This window comes from Falco cherrug, chromosome 9, assembly GCF_023634085.1.
Source record: "Falco cherrug isolate bFalChe1 chromosome 9, bFalChe1.pri, whole genome shotgun sequence".
Classification (NCBI taxonomy): domain Eukaryota; kingdom Metazoa; phylum Chordata; class Aves; order Falconiformes; family Falconidae; genus Falco; species Falco cherrug.
Window position 1 is genome coordinate 17845055 of NC_073705.1, and position 23096 is coordinate 17868150.

At 42.1% G+C, this 23096-nt stretch overlaps 2 protein-coding genes across 12 annotated transcripts in view; both read right to left on the minus strand.

Moving 5' to 3' along the window:
- Positions 1-22292, minus strand: part of LOC129736834 (adhesion G protein-coupled receptor L3-like) — a 69000-nt gene extending 46708 nt beyond the window's left edge. The window contains exon 1 of the mRNA XM_055721092.1: positions 22129-22292. Within this exon, the coding sequence (XP_055577067.1) occupies positions 22129-22244 (116 nt within the window). The 5' untranslated portion in view covers positions 22245-22292. The remainder of the gene's footprint in view (positions 1-22128) is intronic.
- Positions 1-23096, minus strand: part of LOC129736820 (golgin subfamily A member 2-like) — a 430355-nt gene that overhangs the window by 354723 nt on the left and 52536 nt on the right. The gene's annotated exons all lie outside the window — the stretch shown is intronic.

Below are 23096 nucleotides of genomic sequence, written 5' to 3' on the forward strand. Positions count from 1 at the left end.
TTTCCTCCTGGGGACTACGCTGAACAGCTGAGAAGAGGAGGCTCCTCCGAGGAAATCTGCCGGGGCGCGCCTAGGAGCGTCCGCTCCGCAGCTGGTCCCTCAGCCGAGCAGAAACCCTCCTGCCTGGCTCGCCAAAATGACGTGCGGAATTAGACTCTATCACTCGAAAGTTATAAAGTAGGTATGTTTCTTGCGCGCAGATGCACGGGGATCGCTCCTCCACAAGCGTGCGTGCCCGAAGTGACGAACCATCTCACATTTATACAATAAAACAAATGAATATTCAATTAACGCCTATGCATACTCGTTACCTAAAATTGCTTACTCTCGCTTCGTATGTTAATTAGCTTACCAGTCCTTTGCCTGGAATGTGGTGGTCTTGCAGGTTTGTAGGTGATTCGTGTCCTTGTGACCATCCGATCTTCTCCAGCAAGGAGACTTAGCACTCCCTCCCTCTAGACAGCATTTGAATGTCTCTCATCCTTTTCTCATTCTTTTTTAAATAGCCCCTTTGTTAGAGGAAGAAGGGCAGGCGTCTCCTCAAAGCTGTGTGCCTATGTGACCAGACACCGCACCCATGACCGGTCACCATACCCACATTCCTTGAGCAGACATATACAATCACAATCGATGTCCATTGTCCCCATTTCACGCTATTTCTCCATATCATGTCAAACCCAAATGGACTGCACCAAAAAAATCCCAGCTGGCAAACCACCAAATACAATTTTTTACCATTTTCCAATGGTTTTCGTGCCGCATACCTTCAAGCTATTCGACTGCACTACCTATCAGACAGAATGGCTAGATAGATGGGAGGTGATTAGCGTCAGAGAAACTCCTGCATAGGGGCTGAGCTACCCAGGGCATTAACAAGTGAGGATTTAAAGAAAAAAAAAGAAAGAAAATGAAAAAGAGCTGCACAAAAATAGAGTGAATCACATAGGGTGATCGATACTTCATTACAAAGGGTTTATCCTGCTTTTCTGGCAGGGCTGCAGTGACAAGTACCAATGATGAGAAACAACTTGAGAGACAAATTTCAGCTGTTACTGGGGTTACAAAGACAACAGCTTCCACAGGGTAAAAGCTGTCAGGTTACAGCAACCAAGCAAGAGATAAATGAAGGTATTTAAAGTAGATAGTGAGGTAATCTTTGCCCCCTCCCCCCCTTCATTGTTCTTTCTTACTATTCCCCCCTCATTCTACTAGCGTAACTAACCATCCTACCCCTTATCTTTGTGAGCTAGTTGCCACACAGCAGGCAGACCTACCAGTTGTACTGAAATTGAAATGGTGACCAGACAGATGTTTTCAGTTAAGTTTATATGACTTCTTGTTTCAGTCCTCTTTCCAATAAACTGCAATTGCGTGAATCTTGCTTGTGTAAATCTGAGGTATCCAGCACCAGGTCATACATAATGACTGTCATGTTTTCTGGGCTAAATTCTCCAACGCGCTCAGCTCCTGTTTAGAGTTGTTAGGTGAACCAGGTCATATTTAAAGGGTTTGGCAGACAGCAAAATAATCAGTCTCACAGCTATTTCCCAACAAATGTACTTTCCAAAATGACATGCCTTCTCCCTTCTCATTGTAAAAACAGAGCCGAAAACCATGCTACCATTCCTCATCTAGAGCGGGGGTTGTACAAACAGCAAATGCCAAATCCCTCAAAACACTGGAGAGTCACACGTATCATCACTAGAAGGACACTGCAAAAAAAAGTTTTCAGTTGGATTATTCACCCATTCAGCCCCATTTAAAAAACACCAAACAAGCCTGTCTTCCCGACACTTATTGAGCACACAAAATTAAGTATGGGTCCATTGCACAGCTAACTGCACTTTAATTACTGCTGTGTCTTCCTAAATCTGCTTGTCCTGATACTGGGTCTACAGAAACGGGACAAGTACTAGTTGTATTAAACAACAGCAAAGAGTTAGAATTAATCTTACAAGCACGAACAAAATATACTTGGTACTAATGGTGCGAGCAGCCTGCCCACACACAGCCTGTCAACCCAGGCTACAAAATCCACCTGAAATTCAACTCTTTGTAAAGCAGGAGATTATCTGAACTGGGGTTGATGCGGTCTGACCAGTTTTAATTGTCTTCTTTTCTTTTTTTTTCCTTCTACCAACTCCCTTGATATTCCTTATTCTTTTAAATCCACGCACGCAATCCTTCTACAGCTTCCAAGTCAGGCATTTCCAAGACTCCTCCCCAAGCCGTTTACAATGTGCCAGAGCTGACTCGGTGCATTTCAGTACTGAACACTGATACAATGAGAAAGGTTATTTTACCCACGGCTCCTTGACCATGTGAGGGAGCTTTCTTTTACTGGGAATGGTCTGCTGTCACCTTGGCTGCAATCCTCTGTTAATGTGACTTGGAAGACGGTGCTAAGCTAAAGCCCCCACTTCTTTCGCTTTTCTTCAGAGAATCAAGCTCCGCATCTTGATAAAATGACACAGAGTATCTTCCTCAAGAACAGAACCGATTTTCCAGCCTTTGATTGCTGAAAGCACGCTTGATAAATTGAATGGGTTAGCATAAAAAAAAAAAAAAAAAAAAAAAAGGTGTGTGACAGAGAACAAGACGTGTTAACAATGAAGCTCTTATGTGAGGAGGATTCAGGTCATCAATTTTCCTTCAGTATGAATCAAGTACTGTTAACATGGAAGCGGCTCCACGATAAGGCACACAGACGTGCTTCAGAAATTTAATGCTTTGCCCCTCATCGCAGAATTTACAGCATTTAATCGACCAAATGGAAAGGCAGAGGCTCTTGTCAACTGGAAAGCGGGAGGCATGACAGGAGAGTAGGCTGGGATAACGAACGCACAATGAAGTCATAGGGATGCTTGCAAAGTCACTCCAGCGTCTGGATGATACTGAGGTTCTCCGAGATAATTAAATTACATCTCCACATGGCCACAATCTAATTTGGGATGTGATGGAAGTCAGGGATTGCCTCCGTTTTCTTCCATGGCCCAGAGGACAGGGAGAATCACTGAGACAGATGTCCCATGATCCATGTCAAGGTTTGCATCCATGTCAGTGCACTCTTCTGCCTTTACCCACATTTCCCTCCTTTTCTTCCCCAGATCCTCTCTCCAGGCTCCTTCCCAGAATACTTCCCTAGAAATCTCTCTCAGCTATCACACAGATGTCCATCCCTGCCACCACACATTTAATACTAACCAAATTTGTCTGCCTCCGGGTTGTGCCTGTTGCATGCTTGTTGCATGCTTTGCTGTCTCATCATTCTCCAAATTAATGTTGCTAGTACACAGCATGTAGTAGGTAACAGCAGCAACACCGCCACCACCACCACACCCGCTAAAAAAAAAAACAAACAACAAACCAAAACCACAAACAAAAAACAAAAACGAAAAACCCCCCCAAACCAACAAAACCAAACCATCCAGCACTCAACAAGACGATCCAGTCCTTCACCAGGCTTTCATACACATCTCTTCTTCCTCAAAGGTGGTTACAATATCTTGGAGGCTTTTTCCAGTCTAAATTTCTCTAAGAGACAAAAGTACTTCTCAAGCGAAAGCTATCTGATACGGATGCAAACTTTTACGCGCAGAAAGATCTTCATTAAACAATGTAAAGGACACAACATTTAATTAAAATATAGACTCTGCTAACAGAGACAGTCCCATTCTTCCCCGTTACCTTTTTAATGTTGGTGGAAAGGATACCAAGTAAGCTTTACAGATTATCCCATATTTTTTTTTAGCACGTATTGATGTAACCATGTATTTTAATACACAAGAATGTCAAAGACACAGAGTATTCTAATATTTCTTGGAAACAGAAATCACTTACTGTTCACAAGGAACTTGTCCTATAAAAATTCAGGGTAAAATTAATATATAGCACCCACATTCAGATCAAGCAACCTGTAAGCAGAAAATTGAACAGAAATGAAAGGTTATTGGCAGTAATAGTTGCAAATGGCTATCCAGGGGACTTCTCCCTGCTCACAACACTCATCTAAACATTGATTCAGCACACAAAAAACATCTTTGGTAACCTGAATGGGACCTGCTAGTACCTGTTTTTATTATGTTAGTTGAATCACACCATCTTTCAGCTTCTGGAGAGCCAAGAAACAAATATATTCAAGTATCTACGGTGTCAGTTTCCCCGGCACATTCTTCCCAGAATTTCTCTTTTGACAAGCATTTCATTCTTGCTATTGATCGAAAACACACACTAAAATGACTTAACAGAAAACAAATTACTCTATCCTTACTGTACTCAATACTTGCCATTCTCCAAGGCAAAAAACCCGGTGCCTTTCAATTACAGAAAAAAGGGACAAACTGCAGCTTCACCCAGAAGTTCACTCAGATTCCTGCGACACCCAGCTTTCCTTACAAGTTTGGTCTCAATAACGCTCCTTCTGTGAAGCTGCTAAAACTTTTCTGCTGCCTTGATGCAGCCAAAGGGCCCAGCTAAGGATGTGGGAGAGGTTCTGCTTACACTCTGCAGCTTGTGAGCAGCTGCTGCCAACACCACTGATGGCCCTCCTTGTGATCAACTAGTACAAAATCATCATCTCTGACATGGGAAGGATCCATGTTTCTCCCGAAAGCATGCATTTACTTGTGAAGAAAAGACACTGGTGGACAAAGTCTCAGCCAACAGTCTCTCTGTTTCATGACCAGAAATAGTCCTCCCTTAGGAAGGGATCTCAAGGTGGCATTTCTTACTTGACAGCAAGCTGAAAGAACAGTTTTCATCAAAGAACAACATACTCAGGTAAACAATAATTAAAGAATAATCCTCACACTTTATTCACATGCTAATTGGTCCTCTTTATCTAGGTAGATCTAGACACACAATCAGGTAATCACATTTTTCATCACAGAAAAGACTTTTCGAATGGCATCACTTCTGGATTCAGAAAACAGAATCTACTGCACACTTCAAATGAGGGGAAAGACTTTTCTTCAGATTGCTTCTGAGGAAGCACATAAAAGACAAAATTGTAGGAACACGAGAAATGCCAGAGGCTTTGACCATCCAACTCTGCTCTCACTGCCCTGGTGAAATTCTCATTGTCTGTCAGCAATATAGGCAACAGAGGTACACAATGATGAAATACCATTATTGCAACTTAATTCCTGACTTGAATACATATATGCTTTCCGTTTTTGGACAACAGAGAACGGGAATTATCCCAGCGATCCACACATTGAGTGTTTCAGGTGGAATTAGGATGAGGAGTAGAGGGCATGGGAAGCTGCCTTCTTTCCTCTGTTGAACTTGCCAACAGTGTCTGCACTGGAGAAGGAATCAGAGATTTTTACCCTGCCATTGCCCCTCAGCATTTCTGCCTGTGCACCTACCAAACTGAAAACTAGTTCTGTTTTACTGTGTAAAAGCAACTTCGGAGGCACCTTTGGGACTATACATAAAAAATACAAAAGAAAGAGGCTCAGTTTTGAGTTCTCTGCAAGGATCACAAAATACCTGAGAGCAAACCACACATTTTATAATTTTCAGGACCAAAGCGACAAATTCCTGACCATATTACTGCAGGTATCATTGAGGCAATTAAGCAATAACACAGAGATACAGGCTATCAGACAATCCTGTTGTCAGCAGCAACCAAAGGCATCTGCAACAAAAAGGATCAGCAGAAGCAGAAGCACCAGGGACATCAATTCATTCCAAACATCTTACAGGAAAGTAAATGCCACGGACAGGCAGGAAGACAGATCTCTCTACACTGAAGCGATATATAAGCCTTAAAAACCCCAGAAGGTATTCACACTGAGAAAAAGCAAAAGCACAGTGCTGGCAAGGCAGCTGGTTAGGAGAACAGAAACCTCTGCCACTTGCCCCAGGGGTGCCCAAGAGCTCTAAGACACTATTAGGATGCCAGAAAAAGAGAATAGAGAACAACATGTGTAATATTATATCTGGGGAAACCTACTAAATCAGTGACAGCAAGGATCAGAAAGGAGAGGTGGCAAGAACTTGCCCTAAAGGCAAATTTTCACAATTGCCTGCTTCAGGACTACTCAAGTCCTAAGCACTACTCCAGTTTAATCTCCATAAAATCAGTTCGCAGTGCTGAATACTGCTAATTTTGAAAACAATTTCTTTATAAAGATTAGTGATAACATGTATTCGCATATAGCGTTAAGTGGAAAAGTCAGGAGCAAATAGTAGATGAATTCTGATGTGACTCGGTCTAACAAACCCAGGATAAATCATTCCTCCCCTCACTGTATAAATCCTTGGTCCACAGTGTTAATGACACATCAACAAAGCACTCTGCAATCACAACCAGAGGATCAATTCTACCCCAGCCACCCATCTGAAGGTTTTTTGGAAACAGCCCTTTCTCCCCCACCATTATATTGCAACTTAAGTATTTCTTTGTAGATGTTTTGACTTCATAGCTAAAGCTCTTGCAGCTTAGAGTAGAAAGCCTTTCCTTACCTAAAGCGCTGGCATCCTTAAAGATATGAGTAATAAAACACAGTTTGAGATACAGCCATTCAGGATAAATTCTCTTTTAGAAAAGACGAAAAACCCATTCTGTCCCCAGAGCCAAGCTGAAGCAGTCAGGAGTATTCATGTCTTTCTGCTATTAACTCAGTTAAGTAGGCAATAAGGATTGCTGGGTAAAATGCAGCGCGTATTTGCATGCATGTAAAATGCAGACTCAAGGAGTCTTAAAATGCCCTTACAAATACAGAAAAAATAGACCAATAAAATATTTTGTAGTGACTATTTATGTATGTGTAACAACTCATTATTTCAATTCTCCGCATCAGGGATTTCTTGTTTCTTTCCTCTACCCCTTAAATAAGTCTAAATAAATTATACATTTAAAAACAGTCTATGCATCTGTAACAACAGAAACAAATTTCATTTAGCACCCAGCTGTCAAAGCCAGCCCTTCTGTCACTCTTTATTCAAGTTTGTTTTACAGAATGCATGCCATCTTAATTATTTCCTTCTCTTCTGGGTAGGATAGCACTTAAGGACGAGCCACTTCCAGCATAAGTCATTTCCTTTGGAGATGGTATGACTGCGTGACATGATCCGTCACAAAAATATACAGTGATCTTTTAAGGTCTCCAGGTGGGAAATTATGTATATGCAGAGCTTATCATGATGGGATGTCACTTGATCCACATACTACAGCAATAAAAATAACAGTATATATGCATAATACTGTATTTTAATGCAGACATACTGTACTGTTAATAGCCTCTGATTTTACTTCTTTAACTCCTTTACAAACAGATGCTGACAGAGTTTATGGAAAGCAGAGGAAGAGAGCATTGCTCAAATCAAATTGAGATTTTGGGGGTGGGCTCTCCCACTCCAAAGTCTCCAAAATTCAAAATCCTTAACCCTCAGCCAAGGTCCTTGCCATCCTTCACCACTCCATGCCATTAGTTAATTAGCAGGAATTACAAACAGACCTTTAATCACATGTATACTAAAATATCTCTAAAAGCAATACAGGCATTACTGTAGAAGTATCCTATCCCACCTGCACAGGATAAATTAATAAATTGTCTTAAGCGGTCTAATCTATTAACACCTGGAGAGGCCTTAATTTTGGCCACTAAATTTCAAGAAGCTACGTTCATCAGTTCAATACAGTTAACAGCCATAAATCAACTTCCTTGCTGTACATGACTAATGAATTTACTACTTGATGAAAAAAGCCAATTCCTCAGATTAAGGTTTGCCTCAAAAATGTTCTTTATTCTCCTTATTGCGAAGCACGTTTCTCTTCCACCTCCCTCCTTCCTGTGGCCTCCTGAAATCCACAGCAAGAGACCTTCAAAAGCAATAGGCTGGATCTTGCAAACATCACAAAGATGACCACTATGACTCAGGAAATGTCTTCAGTTGAACCAAGCCACTAATGCACAACAGCGCTTTGAATTACCTCAGACCCTCCAGCATCAGGCTTTTCATGCTCCAAAACACCGTTAGAACCATCATTGACCATGGCCAATGCTTCCCAGGCTATAAACTCATCTGGTTTTGCTCCCTGTGCATACAGCCCTGTACTTTCCACCCTACTGTGCTGCTCAGGATGCTTTGCACACCATCTCAAGCTATTCAGAGCCTCAGGGAAGCATGACCACTTACGCTGAGCTGGGCTGAAATGGCAGGAAGAGTCTCCATGCCCAGCACAGACCACAGCCCAAGGCCAGGAATACAAACACAGATTTATCTGCAGAGCCGCACACACAGCACACAAAGTCAGGGCTCCCACCTCATTAGGTACTAGAAAGATTGAAGGGATTGAACACAGCCACAGAACAAGTGCCTTGCAAAATATTCACGTAATTCCATACCAGCTGACTGTGCAACTTCAGAAAAATTCCCCTCTTCTCCAGTCATGCAATGTACCTCACTAAGACACAGATTGCCTGTCCAGTGCAAAACCTGAATCTGAAGATAGCCTGCTGCTGGTCATATGAAGTCACTAAAAGTAGAAACTTCCCTCCCTGGTGATGCTATCCCCATGGAAGGCATTTGCTGGTGCAGCCATGCAATGGATGTATTGAATGCAACAGATCCTCAGAACTTGCAGATCAGGTGCTCCAACTGCATCAGCAAAGTGCAGCTTACCTCAAGCAGTTCAGGACCTAGACTTCCATGCCGCGTAATGAAAGTCCCTGCAACCACATAAAACCCCCAAGCATAAGGATTACCTATAAATAAGCAACAACAGTGTGGGTTTCACAGTTACAGAGAAAATGCAGTGATCACCCGGGGGCAAAAGGACGCTGAAAAGCTCCTAGGAAGAAAAAAATCCAACAGATATAAAGTCAGGAAAAAATAGAAAGTGTTAAAAGCAAGAGTTACAGCTTTCTCCACTGCCTAATAATGAGATGATAATAATACGATAATAAAGTTAAAAGCTTGGATAAGATGGAAAAATTTATACAGTTGGAAGTCAAAGTCTAAATTCTTGGGTGTATGTATTATGGAGCCAGCTCCCTTGGACCCTATTTGCCTCCCATGGTCTTACGCACCAAGTGGGCTATAAGGTCACAGTGTGAGTTCATTGATTAGGAGTCATACAAGTTTGGAGGTGCCAAGCTGAACGTCACAACACCTGTATGGGATATGAAGACACAGCAATTTTTCAGCCTTATGTGTGGTGGAACAGTGCAGGCTTAACAGACATCCAGGACAGTGCAACTTTCTTACTTGCTTTGTGGTTTCAAAGAAAAACAAATGACCAACAAATATATGCATCATAAACCAATGTGGACTTGCCAGTATGCTACACCACCTTTGGGGTCTTCTGGACGTTGATAGTGGTTTTAATTATCTTCAGAGATAGTGAGCTGTTTCTGCTTTCCTTCTTATTTTAAATCTGTTCTACTCTTTGTGTACACGAAAGGGAAGAATTGTGAAGTTTCCCATTTTAAAAAGGCTGTCATTTGCTATTTTTCTGTGCACGTTTCTGTACTTTCTCATCTGTATATCCCTTTCTACATATATGCAAGTCAACCTAGATATATACAAACATGCCAAATGTTTCACATTAAAGAAATGCATATATTTAAAATATCATACTGTATACTGTCTATTTTGGCAATAGCCATCTGGAAGAGCAAAAAACCATAGAAGAAATACTTAATGTAATCAAACTAGATTTTGTACACTTCTGCCAACCTACACAAAGAAAATTTACCAGCTGCTTTTCGTTCTGCAAGCAAATTACCCATTACTGCAATAGCTTTTTCAGAGACACCCAGGCTACATCAAGTGGCAACCAACATCAGCAGAAGACCATCTTGCTTTTCAGTGCATTGTAAACTGCTGTGGAAGATAGGACAGACACACTTTTATCACCGCTACAAAGGACATACCCCGTGAAAATCGCAGTCTCTCAATATCTTTTATTTTCCTGTGTGGTCAACACATTTTTTGTACCATTTATTTCTAGTTAAGTCCTCCCCTGGACCAGGTCTGGGCAACCAACAGCTGACAATGGCTCCTGTCGCAGCACAGGGATTTCAGAATCACCTACTGTTTACCCCAGGGCTTCATATCCACGACTAAGCACTCCAGCCCGTTCCTGCTGCCCATGCTAAGCATGTCTTTAAATTAGCTTCTCTTCCAGACGAGTAACACTGGACTGTGACCAAAGCCCTACCTGTCCTATAGATTTTCTCCTTCCTACAACACCTTTAATAAAATCTGTGTTATCAGAAAGTGATGGGCTCTTGATTTCACATTCCTCTTTCACAGCTGCCTTATTCCTGCTGAAACAGTGGAATGAAATTATGCATGGAAACTCCGCTGAAAATTTTCTTCATGGAAGAAGAAAAAATGCCCAACATGCTCAGAATCCAAATCGGAACCAGAAGGGCCCTGATTCCATATACATGTTATCAATATGGTACGCATTTGAAAATTGCACAGTACTTATCAAACGTGAGGGTCTTCCCCTGGGAGGAAGAGGATTAAGATGCAACCTTGGGTCAAAAGAGGTTACACAATCAGGCTTTGCCATACCAACACCGAGGATACTAAATTCATGGTGGAGATGCTCACCTGCAGAAATGCAAGGGAACACTGGAAGAAACTAAAATGATTAAAAAACATAAATTAATTACTTTATGCAGAAGAGCCCCAAAACACAGATTTGGCAGGAATACTCCTCAGACTCACTTATTTATTCATTCATTTTAGTGGCCATGCTCTACTTTGTGAATTATTCTTGATAATTCAAGCAGACATTTGAGAAAGTACCCAGTTCCCACATATATTAATATATATTATACAGCTTCAAAAATGAGTTTTTGAACTACATATCCATTCCTGTGTGTGCCTATCTGTGTACATCTCCAAAGACGACAGCTGAAAAAGGGCGTATTTGTTTTTCATCTCTTAATTATGCTTCCCCTCCCCTCCTCTTTGGCTGCTAAAGGTTTCTGCTCTCACTGAAGGGTGAGACAACAGAGCCTCTCAGAGCCCCGATTTTTGGCACCACCTCACTCCAACTTGATGCTTGAGGCTACTTCCCCTCTGACTGATTCTTAATTTGAACAAGCTTTCACAGAAGACTGTATCAGAACTGCAGCAAGTTAATCTTATTAAACCACACGAGTTTAAAAACTCAGAGCTTGATGTCAGGCAGGCTGTTTCCAAATTGGTATACTTAAGATCCAAATTAGATCATGAGCAAAATATTAAAAGGCACTAAAGCTACTTCAGAGTGAATTTCACTTTCCAAAAGAAATTTCCAGACATTGGGAACCCAGGACTCGTGCCAGTTCAGTGGGAGTCAGGCTCCTGGCTGCAATGGGCACTTTTGAGTGTTTTTAAGCCCTTAAATTGTAAGCTACAGAGAAAGGTTGTTAAGACGTAAAAGAATTTACTTCACCTATTGTCAAACCCAGTGAAAATACATGGGTCCTTCTGAAAGGATACTTTCGTTATAGGAGGTTTCTGCTCCACTCAAAGTCTCCTGACACAAAACACCTTTGGCGGATGCTGTGTTAATTGGCACTGAATCTGTAAACTGATGAAACAGCGTGTTCTTTAAACACTATAGAAGAAAATCTCCATCCTCTTCCTCTCCCTTCACTCTTCATAGAGTACTTTTGGTTTTTAAATAATTGACAAATATTTACAATTTCAGTTTCACTTCAGCCACCCCTGGGCATAGAAAACTGCAGTGATCAGAAATGGGGGAAGTGGTGACTAGGATACAATCCACCCTGGGCTTGCCAACCCAATCACCTGCACAGTTTGCAGCGAAGAAGCTGGCTGCTTAGTTGCCCTTACGTCCCCTTGGCTTCCAGTGACTTGGCAAGATGACCCACCATGTGCTTTTGCTGGCCTCGATGCCATCCACGACACACAAAGTTTGCAGAGATCTCATGGAATGCTTCTACCTCTGCACTGGCTTCAGACAGCTCCTGTCACATGCATGGCATTACACAAGCACCAATGTGTTTTCTGGATTGCAGCCTGACACAAGAGACATTAGTCTGTGTAGCCTGGTACCTGGCTTTAACTCTTTACATCTGGCTACAAGTGCAACTAATCAACTGAAATTGATTTTCCAGAGCTCAGTCTAAATCCACTGCATTGAAGGTGACCTATATTATTTGTGTGTATGTATAGGTAAGGGCTTTAAGTTTTTTTAAAGTGTCTCAGATATTAGATGTCTGTGTTCAGCTGTCGCCAACATGGCCAGTAATTCCAAAGAATGCCAAGGAGCAGTTCTGACACAGGCAGATTTTACAGGGTTCCTACAGATTTTTCCCCTGCTCCCCTAAATGTCAACAGAGATTATTCGTCTGTCTCCACACACGCAATTCTCTGTTACCCATGGGAAAAATCACAACTTGAGCACACCTCCCGTCCACCAACATCCCTGATAACAGCACAGTGCTCTGATATGCAGCGCGGTTAAGACCCAGGACATCTGCAACAAGCACTAATTTTTTTCCAGAATTAACCTTGCTCCCTCCAAGCTAACGGTTGCTTTTGTATTTTACTCCACACATTTGCTAGTACTAGCATCGAGGACCAAACTTTACTTTCCATCAGTGCTAGCTGGGCACCACTGTAATCATTTAAGTAGAACAACCTGTTCCAAGTGACCAAGAGAGCTAATTTATCAGCAACAGAACAGGCATTTTGGGGAAGGACATAGCTATATATTTATGTGGCTTGTAATATTTGAGTCAAATGGGACATTCTGCTTAATTCAAAGCCACTTTGGGGAAAGGAAGAGAGGAAGCAAGCTTTCCAAAGAGAAATGGCTCCAAACTCTCAAATTTATCATAAATTTATCATAAAGATCTTTTTTCTCCCTCTCCTGTCCTTTTGGTTTTGCTTAAAATAAAGAAAACCCTCAGCATTTGGAGTAGGCTTCACAGGGGGCGGGGGCAGCAAGAGCACATAATAATAAAAAAATAACATCTTGCCTTTATATAGGTCAAGATGCAGCCTGAACTGAAACACTGTACAGCTCATCTTGCCTCAAACATGGCAATGTAGAATTAAAGGGTAACCAGGGAAAAACAAGAAGAACCTTCACATACTCAATAAAAACTCAAAACACCACCCATAAGAAAGATCATAACTTTCTCCCTTGGAGAGCAGCTAAGTTAGAAGCAACATGACGGATGCATACAAGCTAATGAACAGAAATGGAAAAGGTAGCTTGGATGCCTCCCTCTCCACAGTCTGAGGAGGGAAAATTAAAACCTGACAAAAACCCAATCATTTTTCACATGATAAGCTGTTATCCTGCTGGAAGTCATCATGGCCGGGGATTTGATGAGATTCAGAAAGGATTTGGCATTTCATGCGGACAGCAAGAACATCTAGCAATTGCAATTAATGCTAACAAAAAAAAACAACCTAGAAAGAGTATTAACAATTTTGGGCATTGGGGTGAAAGCCCCTCTCTAACTATGAGGGATCAGGATAAAAAAATGCATGGGAGTGGCAGAGACAGTTCTTGCCCAAGGTGGGCACGCCAAGGCACAGCGGTAGCCCAGTGACTGCATGGGGGAATCCTATTCCCATTCTGGCATCTTTTCTTCTGGCTAGCTCCAAATCATCCCTTCTTCCCTTGCATTAGTTTTATAGTTTTCTATGGTTTTCTTGCCCGTAACTCCATCTCCCACTCCTCAAAGCATCTCTGCCATAAACGTTTTCCTCCTTTGTCACCAGTCCTACTCTGGGTAAAAGCACGTAATACACTGTCTACCACAAACTGCAACTCTCATTAACAGACTGAATGCTGAGACTGTAATTCAGTCCAGAGGCTCTACCACTGCCCATAAACTACTTGCTGTCTCCCAGTTTACGATGTCAGCAGGACTCCAGCTGAATTAAGGCTTCTACTGTATATAACTGACACCAATGTATTATCTTATGCATAATGCATAGAAGATGGCTCTAATCATAAATTCCATATCCTGCCCTTCCTTTACATCACAGATGCGGCCTGGCATCTCTTATGCACTCTGCTTACTGATACATAAACTCCTTCTCCTGAATCATAATGGCAGCAAAACCTTTTCTTGGGTCACTGCTCCTGATAATAGCCATTCGTTCCTTCTTTTCCTCAAAGAGGTTGAAATAAACTCCAGTTCATCCCACTAAAAAACTCACACTAAAATGTAAGGACCATGTTGAACTGATGATCCAGGAACATTGCCTGCATCAGTCCGTATTTTTGACACTGGGAAGCAAATGATTTTTGCCTAATACCCATCTTTTGCCTGTTTGCATTTGGTATCAGCAGAGTGGTTACACAAAATGCAAAGCTACACTGTGGATGCCAAAGTACAAACGTGCAGAGGTGAGTGAAGACTGCAGAGTGCATTTCCAGCCCCGCAGAGAAGTACAGAAAACCCAGGGATACACACAGAGAGGCTGTGGTATAACCCAGCACAGGTTTTACATGTCTTGGAATGGAATATGGAGTTCAAGCTCCAAAGATTCCACAAATGATGCAGTCAAAAACGTGCTGAATGCAAGCTTTGAAATATCCTGGAGAACAGACAATCCCCTCTGTATAAACCCAGTTTTGACCTCAGGCAAAGACTAACTGAGCTCTTTTGTACAAGAAGAAAGAAAAAAAGCAAAATAAACCGATATAGATGCATTACTTCAAAGTCATCTTACCTCTCAGCCTTTTAGCCATTATTTCTAGCCAGAAGACTAACTGGAGAAGGAGCATGCATGTATCTATTTCCTGAAACTAAATTATTTCTTTGTTATCTTAAGACAGCGTAAGTCCATTTAGCCTGAATAAACTCATTACACTACCTTGCAATGCTCTAAATCAGTTTAAGCCTTGTGACAAAAAGACCAAGCACCTGAAGAACAAGCCCTGAGATGGCCTTGTAAGGCTGTCACATTCAAGTGGACTGAAGATGTAGGAAGACTGAGCAGAAGCATCTTCAATGTTGACTGCTTCAGCAATTTAGGCAATGGACAGGAGGTACCATGGGCACCGCGCAGATACTTGGTTTAAACTTTGCTTTTCAGGCATCTTGGATAATGCTTTTCAGGTACAAAATCTGTTTCAGCAAAAGCAGAGAACGGTACCTGAGGGTCTAGAGCTGCATCTTCCCCGACTGCCCTCCCTGCAGCTACAGGAAGGCTTTCTATGAGCTTGCACCTGCCTCCTGCAACGTAGTAATAAATGTAACACACGTTTCAAATGGTGGACACCACTGTCAGCAAGATGTCTCCATCTTTGCTCAACACCTCCTCCTTGGGTACAAATTACTAGCTGCTATTTTCAACAAGCCTCAAACGTTCAGAAAAAACAGATGACAGGAGCATGTTTCACATAGGCCTTCTCCCACTGGCAAAAGCTACACGCAGCGAGCTGCCAGGGGCTGGCCGGTCCCTTCCCTCTGACAGGCTTGAGCTGGCCACTTTCATACTCTTAAAGAAATGGATGGAGTAATAAACCTGGATTTTCCCTGCTTGGTTTTCAGCACACCAAAGTGTTCAGCACTTCTGAGAACACTTCAAGACAGGATTTATCCAAGAGATTATCCCATGCCTTCTCTTTGTCAGTTAAGGCCAGTGAGGGGGAAAAAAATGAAATTAACAAAACAAAATAACCAGAAAATTTAAAACAGTCTTAGAAAACAGCAATGATTAATTCCTCCAGCTTCCTCCAGCCTGTGCACTTCAGGGTGGCCTTTCCCTTTGGCCACAGAGGTCACCAGTTGCACATCGCTTTCCCAGTGCAAGCCTGGATCTTCTCAAATGATAGCAGATTGGAGTTGCATGCTAACAGCAACAAAAAGTGGCCATGGCACAGCACACCTGTCTAGTCATTTATTTAAGTGTGGTGGTTTATAGCAGACCACGGCTACCGGTTGGTAACCAAAGACGCCTAAAGCATTATTTTTGATCTACAGAGCCTTCCACGATTTGGAACCTGATTACCTTCAGAAACTGCTGCCTCCTCATCTGTTACCATGGCAGCTGCAATCAGCTGAGATGCTTGGACTGACAAGACCTGATTTACTAAGGTACCAGGGCAATTCCAGGGGGCTGTCTCAGAATTTACTCCTCTGCTCAGGTCTGCCAGCATTTTCAGGAAAGGAAAAGGTGGGATAAATTAAGACTGTACAGGCTGGGAAGTACTGTCTTTTTTTACAGTGATACAACAGCTCAGTGCACGCTGCTCCACCCAGCACTTACCGGGTTGTTTTTTTTTTCTTTTTTATTTCTTCCCCACTCTTAGCAACAGTATATGTGCCCTTGTCCCAGGGTCAAAGTGCAAATGAGATCAGTATAATTTACTTCACTTTAAAATATCTTTCCACATGGTGAGAAAATAGATTGTTTAATCAAGTCATGAGGCTAGTTTTCTAGCCTTTAAAAGCTAAATCCTGAGAATATGAGTTTCAGTATTCCCTATTAATTTCTGCTGGTTACAGAAACTACTGCTTAACTGAAACATTAATATTTTTCCATACAGATGCTTTTCACGTGGTAATCTCAAAGCACCAGACACACTTCCCAGGAAGAGAAAAAAGCTTCCCATTGCAACAACTCAGTCCTTCAAAAATGTACTTCCCATGCCATCTGTGTGATAACGAATTTAGAAAAATGAGTAGTATCTTGGCAGTCTTTGCAAAATGTACTCAGGATGCAGGGAAAGGAGGAGGGGTTCCTACCAAATGGGACATTCAGTATCCAAGTCAGAGGCGATGACAACGTCTAAGCAGGGGGCTTTTTTTCTGAGAAATATGCCATTAATTTTGAAGAGCCTGACACAACTGTGCTGCAATTCAGCTGAAGTCTGCTCATTCAGTCCTACTGACAGCCATGTCATTACAGAACTTCCAGATCTGCAGCTCTCCTTGTCCTGCACATTTCCCCCCACGTACGCCGTGACAAGCTACTTTATAAAAAACTCTGCCAGAACATCCCAAAATTGGTGTGATCAAAAACTGTGGCTATTTCTTGAATTGTTGCAGTGAATTATCCTATCTGTAAAATACGCACATCTCTGCCTCTTATTTCCCAATGCAAGAGCAGATCACTGGCATTTGAGAAGTGTCTTGAAAATCACAGGTGCCGATAGCATCAATAACAGCACACCACGAGATGTAATATTATTACAAGAATAACGGCACTTGTTTCGGACTCCTGCATTTTTCAGGTCATCAACCAAAAACATTAACAAAACACAGCCCTTCAGGAAATGAAAAATCTTTGCAGTGTAATGCAAGGTGGTTCATACAGTTTCTTTCTTCTCACCCACCACGTGCAGAGCGCCTGCCGCTGTGCTTCTGACTACTGGAAAAGAAACTGCAGGCTTCTTCAACGATGCCAACGCTGAAACCACAGCGACAAACCATGCAGATTAAACTCAAACCTAAAGGAAACTAGCTTAGCTAAGCAACTGCAGCTTGGTAGGCCATCTAGTACCTTCCAGCTCTGCCTCCACCAGAGCTGCTAGAAATTCCCTATCTGCTTGCCCAGCAGAGCTGCAGCGCCCAGCTGCCAGGCCCTGGTGGGCACCGCACAAGGGCGCTTTGCTGGGGCAGACGGCACCATGGCCAGCTTCTGTGGTGCTGAGGGCACCCATCCTGCTGCACTGTGCAGACTACACATCCTCCACCGGAGCACCCGCAGTTTCTCTGTCCTGTGAGCAGCAGGTTGCTTTGGGCAAGAGGTGTCTTGCCTGTGAGACACAAAATGGGTCCAGTCCTTCCTTCAGGCGAGGAGAGAGCTGAGCAGCTTTCAGCCCTCATCCCTAAGCCAGAAGTGGCAAAAGCGGCACAGAGCTCTACAATGCTCTGCTGTGGCAGAAAGCAAAAGCTGCCCCCTTTGCAAACTGAGCTGAGTTGATGAGAAATCTGAGTTCCCCAGCAAGAGCTTTCCACGTTTTCTAACTTCCAGATTTTGAAAAGGCAGAAGGAATTTTGCTTTGATTTTGGGAACAGCTGTTGAGACCTGCGAACATTTCTCCCCTGATTCTCCTGTTGTGCCTGCTGGTTTTATCTTGTTATTCCATCCCTCCTTTCCTTCCTCCAGCTTAAGAGTAGCAGACAATGGTTGGGGCAGACAAAGATCCCCTCACCCCTGATACATGGAAAGCAAAAGGAAAGCCTTGATCTTGCCTTTAATACAAAAAAATACAATTGTTCTGCGTATGTGTACCTACATGTGCCAGCTTTGCTACTTGGACGTTCCAGCCCATAATAACATTCAAGGTTAAAGCCTACAGGAAAGGATAAGGAGCTCAGTAACTGTTTCAAATTACAAAGTTAAAAACAAAAGTGGTATCAAGAGCGCTCAGTTCTGCGAACATACATGCAAAACCTGATCCACCCCATCTTCTTCCTTCCATTGGCTTCAACCCAGGAGAGTACACGGACAGTTCTTCATTCCACAAAATGCTTAAGCACGTGCCTTAAAAAGAAACATGTGCTGGTGTATTTGTCTGAATCAAGGAGGAGGCAACTAAATGTTTAATTCCCTTGCCCACGTTGCAGCCTTAAATTTCTGTGGCACTTTTACAGGGTGACTAGCTCCGCTGACTTGTGAAACCACCAACATGCAAAAAATAATACACAGATTTTGTCTTTCGGAGTGGGGCATTTCCTTGGTGGAAAGCATCCACAAGAAATTCAAGAGAGGATGCTGAAAGCTTTTTTTTTTCTTTTCTTTTCTCTTTTCTTCAGTAGGGTGTTTTTTAATAAACGGCAGTGTCAACACTATGAAAACAAAGGCAACTCTTATGGGAATAGGAGGCTGCTTTTCCCTGTTGTTTGCAGAGAACCCCGGCTGTTTGAATGGATGATATGTTAATTTTGTGGCACAGTTGCTCAACGGAGGACATAGTGAAGTCTCCCATGGTACAGTGCACGCAGTTTACAATGGACATGGCTAGAATGTTATTGTGTGTTGTAGCCCTCAAAAAGACGTTTCTCCCAAGCAAACATGCTATGAAATACATTTTTCTCTAATCATATCAGAAAAACTTCACTCCGTAAAGCAGTCTTTTTGAGCTTTTATGAGCAGCTGCTGCTCGAATGCTTGAAGGAAGAGCTGGCAAGTTAAAAAACAAAACAGGCCACAGAGATTTAATTTCCTATAAAATAGCTCCCTACAAACTCTTTAAACAATTCTTTACTTAGAGCAATACTCCAAAGATTTTAGAGATTTTCAGGGCAACGCTTGCAGTAAGAACTCCTTGTGTTCCCTCTGCTCAGGGGGCTACACAAACACACCATCAGATTTATGCCTTTCCCCTTCCAAATAACCTCACGTACTTGTCTGCAAAATTAATTTAAATAAACATAGAGAAGAAAGAAACATGCTCGCTTTTTTTTTTTTTTTTTTTTTTTTTTTTTTTTCAGTGGCAGTGGGTGCAGGGGGAGGTTGTGCTAGGGGAGCAGTTTCTAATATCTACCATAAATCTGCTCACTCACAGCCTCAGCTCACATACTAATAACATGTCTCACACATACTTTTCTTCCCACCTTTCTGTCTTCCCCAACCCCACAGCCATGCTATAATGTGTCTAAGTACAGCACTGCCGATTAAAAACTGCCAGCAGTTAAGACAACTTATTTTAAAAAAGGGGACTGTGTATTTATGAATGCAATAATTAATCAATGCATAATAAGCATGCACTGCGCATATCATTTTTCTTTCCATACACAGACAGCTTCGATTACCATGCGGGTTACACTGCCACAGGATCTTTAGTTCCCAGTAACTCCTTCCCCACCCCGCAGTGTTAGCAAAGACAAGCTCATTGTATTAAAGTCTGCAAAACCACCCAAATACTGCTAAATTGATTAATTTTGCAGGTAAAGTCTTTCAGAAGAAAATGCCGTAGTTACTGCCACAGCTACTAGGGTTGTCACAGTTTTGCGTTTACAATACTTTTTTCAGAGGATAAGCTATAAAGGCGTACTCAGGGCTGTGAGCTGGTAGACTGGTTTGCATTTTAAGAACGTATTTCATTTTAATGGCTTTGTTTTAAAATTGTTTCAACTCTTTGAATTAATCAAGAGTTAAAAAAGACGTGAGACTGACATAAAAACGTATTTTCCCTCCTTTTAACCTGCCTTTTGACTAGAACCAGTTTATATTTATTTTCAAGAAACTCAGTAGTATCCAATTAATAATACGATTGCACACTTTTTCATGGAAATTGATCCACAAGTGGCTTAAACTGAAAGAGCCACCACCCTTTCCTGAGCCTCCCCACTGATAAACAGCATCAAACAAGGCCCCACAGATGCTAATATTCAGTCAGCAGGGAGTTGCTTTTCCCTTACAAACAATTTTTCCTCGGTGACCGTTCTCTACAGCACCACTTTCTGCCCAAATGGGAAAACAGAGATGCTTTGCCACAGAGATATGCTTCCCTGCTAACTCTCTGCTAAGCCCAGCTGTTCGAGTCCACAGTGATGACATCTGCAGCCGAGTTACCAATGCGAGTTTTCATCCCAGTACAGTGGGCGCACAACATGATTATGTGCCCTCCCTCACCAAACAGCTAATATTTATTGTAAACCTGCGACACACGGGGACTGACCAGAAGACTGCAGAGCTCTGCACTTGGCTTAAAGGCTGGCACTTGGAGGATGCTGCTACATATGTATATATAAAAATAGCAATACTTTGTATACTGTGATAGTCCACAAAGGGGATGACGCCATTTTATTCTGCCAATATGCAGAGGATTAGGGGTTTCTGCTTGAAGCCACTAACAACCTGAACAGGAGAATTACAGTAATTCCACTAAACCCACGCCGAATCCAAGGGACCAGCTGATGCACAGTGTTAGCGTTTCCGCTTGTCTTGAAAACGTAACTGGCACTATCCTACAAACAGAGCTTCAACTAGCTATGCAAGGAGGTTTAACTTTAAGAATGGACTTACAGGAGGCATATGCAGTGATGAGGACTTTTTTTTCACAAGACCTCTCAACGTTTTGAGATCTAAATCGTTGACACAGAGCAATTCTAAAGGGAGCTCAAAAATAGCCGTTGAGCGGTCAAACACAAGTGAAACACATGCTTTCTGTTGCTCACACAGCTCCATTTTTAGTGCAAAGTGTCTCACAGCAAACAACAGCAAGATACTCCATTAAAACCTTGCAGTGCTTTATCCATTACACCACCATGCAAACACTGTTGTCATGACTTCGATTAGCAACACTTTGCCTATATCAATACCATTATTAATACACTGAAATATTAATGTCTATTATATTTAATTAACAGTCAAAAGTAATGAATAAATATTCACGTGCCGTTATTCCGAGAAATACTGCACGCAACTACATGTCAAGAGCTGTGACTTGCAACTCTTTCCCACAGCACCTCTGGTGCCAGAAAATACCCTGAACAATTCAGCACGAGTTAAACCTTCCACAACCAGGATACCTCTAGGTTGGAATAAGCTGTTAGGCCCTGGTTCTGCCATACAGGAGTCTAAGTAGTGTGTATCGCAGTTACCATTTCCAGATGCAGTAGCCTGGTTCTGCAATATAGGAGTCTGTCGAAATAGTGTGTATCTCAGTGCCATTTCCAGATGCAGTAGCCACACTTAACAACAATAGTTACTATACAGAAATTTAGCAGGTCTTCTGCAAAACCAGTGTGAATACGAGTCCTTGACCGGGAATTCAGACCTCTCCTAAAACTAAACATGGCAACACAAGGAAAAATGGAGAGTTTTCATTGTATTGTGAAAAATGTTATTCTGGACACAAAATATTAATGGTTTATTGGCCATCTCTTTGAACACAGCGCAAAAAACAATGAATGTGCATTTAAGAAAGACTTCACTTCCATGTTCATTAAAAGCAATGACATTTAGGTACTTCAGAGGTAAAACTGGGACACAGTGAGTATCAAGATAACTGATTAGTAGCACTTACAGCAAATGTTATTTATATTGTGTGATGCTAACCCAGCTCTGCTAAACCCACAGTTTAGCAATGATAGCTGAAATTTTATGCACATACATACAGACTAAGTACCTGCATTTTCTCATGCAAACACAAGCACAAATTGGTGTGTACATACTGGATTAAAAAAATGACAGTCAGCAAACAAAGATTATTAAATACTATACCTTTGAGTCATAATCTTATCTGCATCTGGCAGATAACAGCGGATATTCTCCATCTGAGCAGGATCAGAGTCACAGATTTTATCATCAGTCCTCCCATAGCTGGCACTTTCAATCATGATGACATCTGTTCCCGGGCAGCGAAGCTCTATGGGGTAACTCTCACAGGACAGTTCCCTTCGGACCACAGCCACGGGGACTGGGGCACGGCTGAAAGCTGCAAGGATTAACACAGAAACACAGCAAACATTTACTTTCCATACTGAGGCTAGGATTAAAAGCGGAACGACTTTTAGCAGCAGATTTTATCCATATGCTGTACTGAGATAGTTTCAGTACCATTGGGATATGATCTGCAGAAATGAGGTCTGATCCCCAGTTTGCTGGCTGCCCAGAGAAATTACTTCTCCACCCAGTGGCTTGATTTTCTCATCTCAAAAATAAGCTAGCGATCTCCTTTGTTCTAAAGCTAGCTTTAGAAATACCCTATTGAACGAGGTAAATAGCAACTATGGCATTGTTATTACTTCTACTTACCAGGTGAAAAGCTAGTTGGCTTTGATACATAAAATTACAGACCTTTGTCGTACCTGATCAACCAGGGAAAATTTTCTGACCATGAGCAATCCAAGCACCAGGATCCCACCTGCTCAGTGAGATTGCTTCTGTCCTCCTGCAGATGTAACAGCATCTGCATTGCTCCTGGTACTTCTCTTGGTCCTTAGAAAACGAGCCTAATGGCTTTTGCTGTTGCCTGCAGTGTGTCGGGGGATGGTCTGCAGGTTCTGGCAACCATCCCAAGGTTTGGGCCCTGCAGTGATATTTTCCACGGAAAGGCCAATATATTGGACACTAGGTGATTAAAGTTTAGCCCTAGCTTTGCATCAGATCTGCCTGAATGTTCAATACTGGCACGTACTTGCAAAGTTAAAGATCTCTCAGAAATCTTACCCGTTTTAAAAGAAATCCAG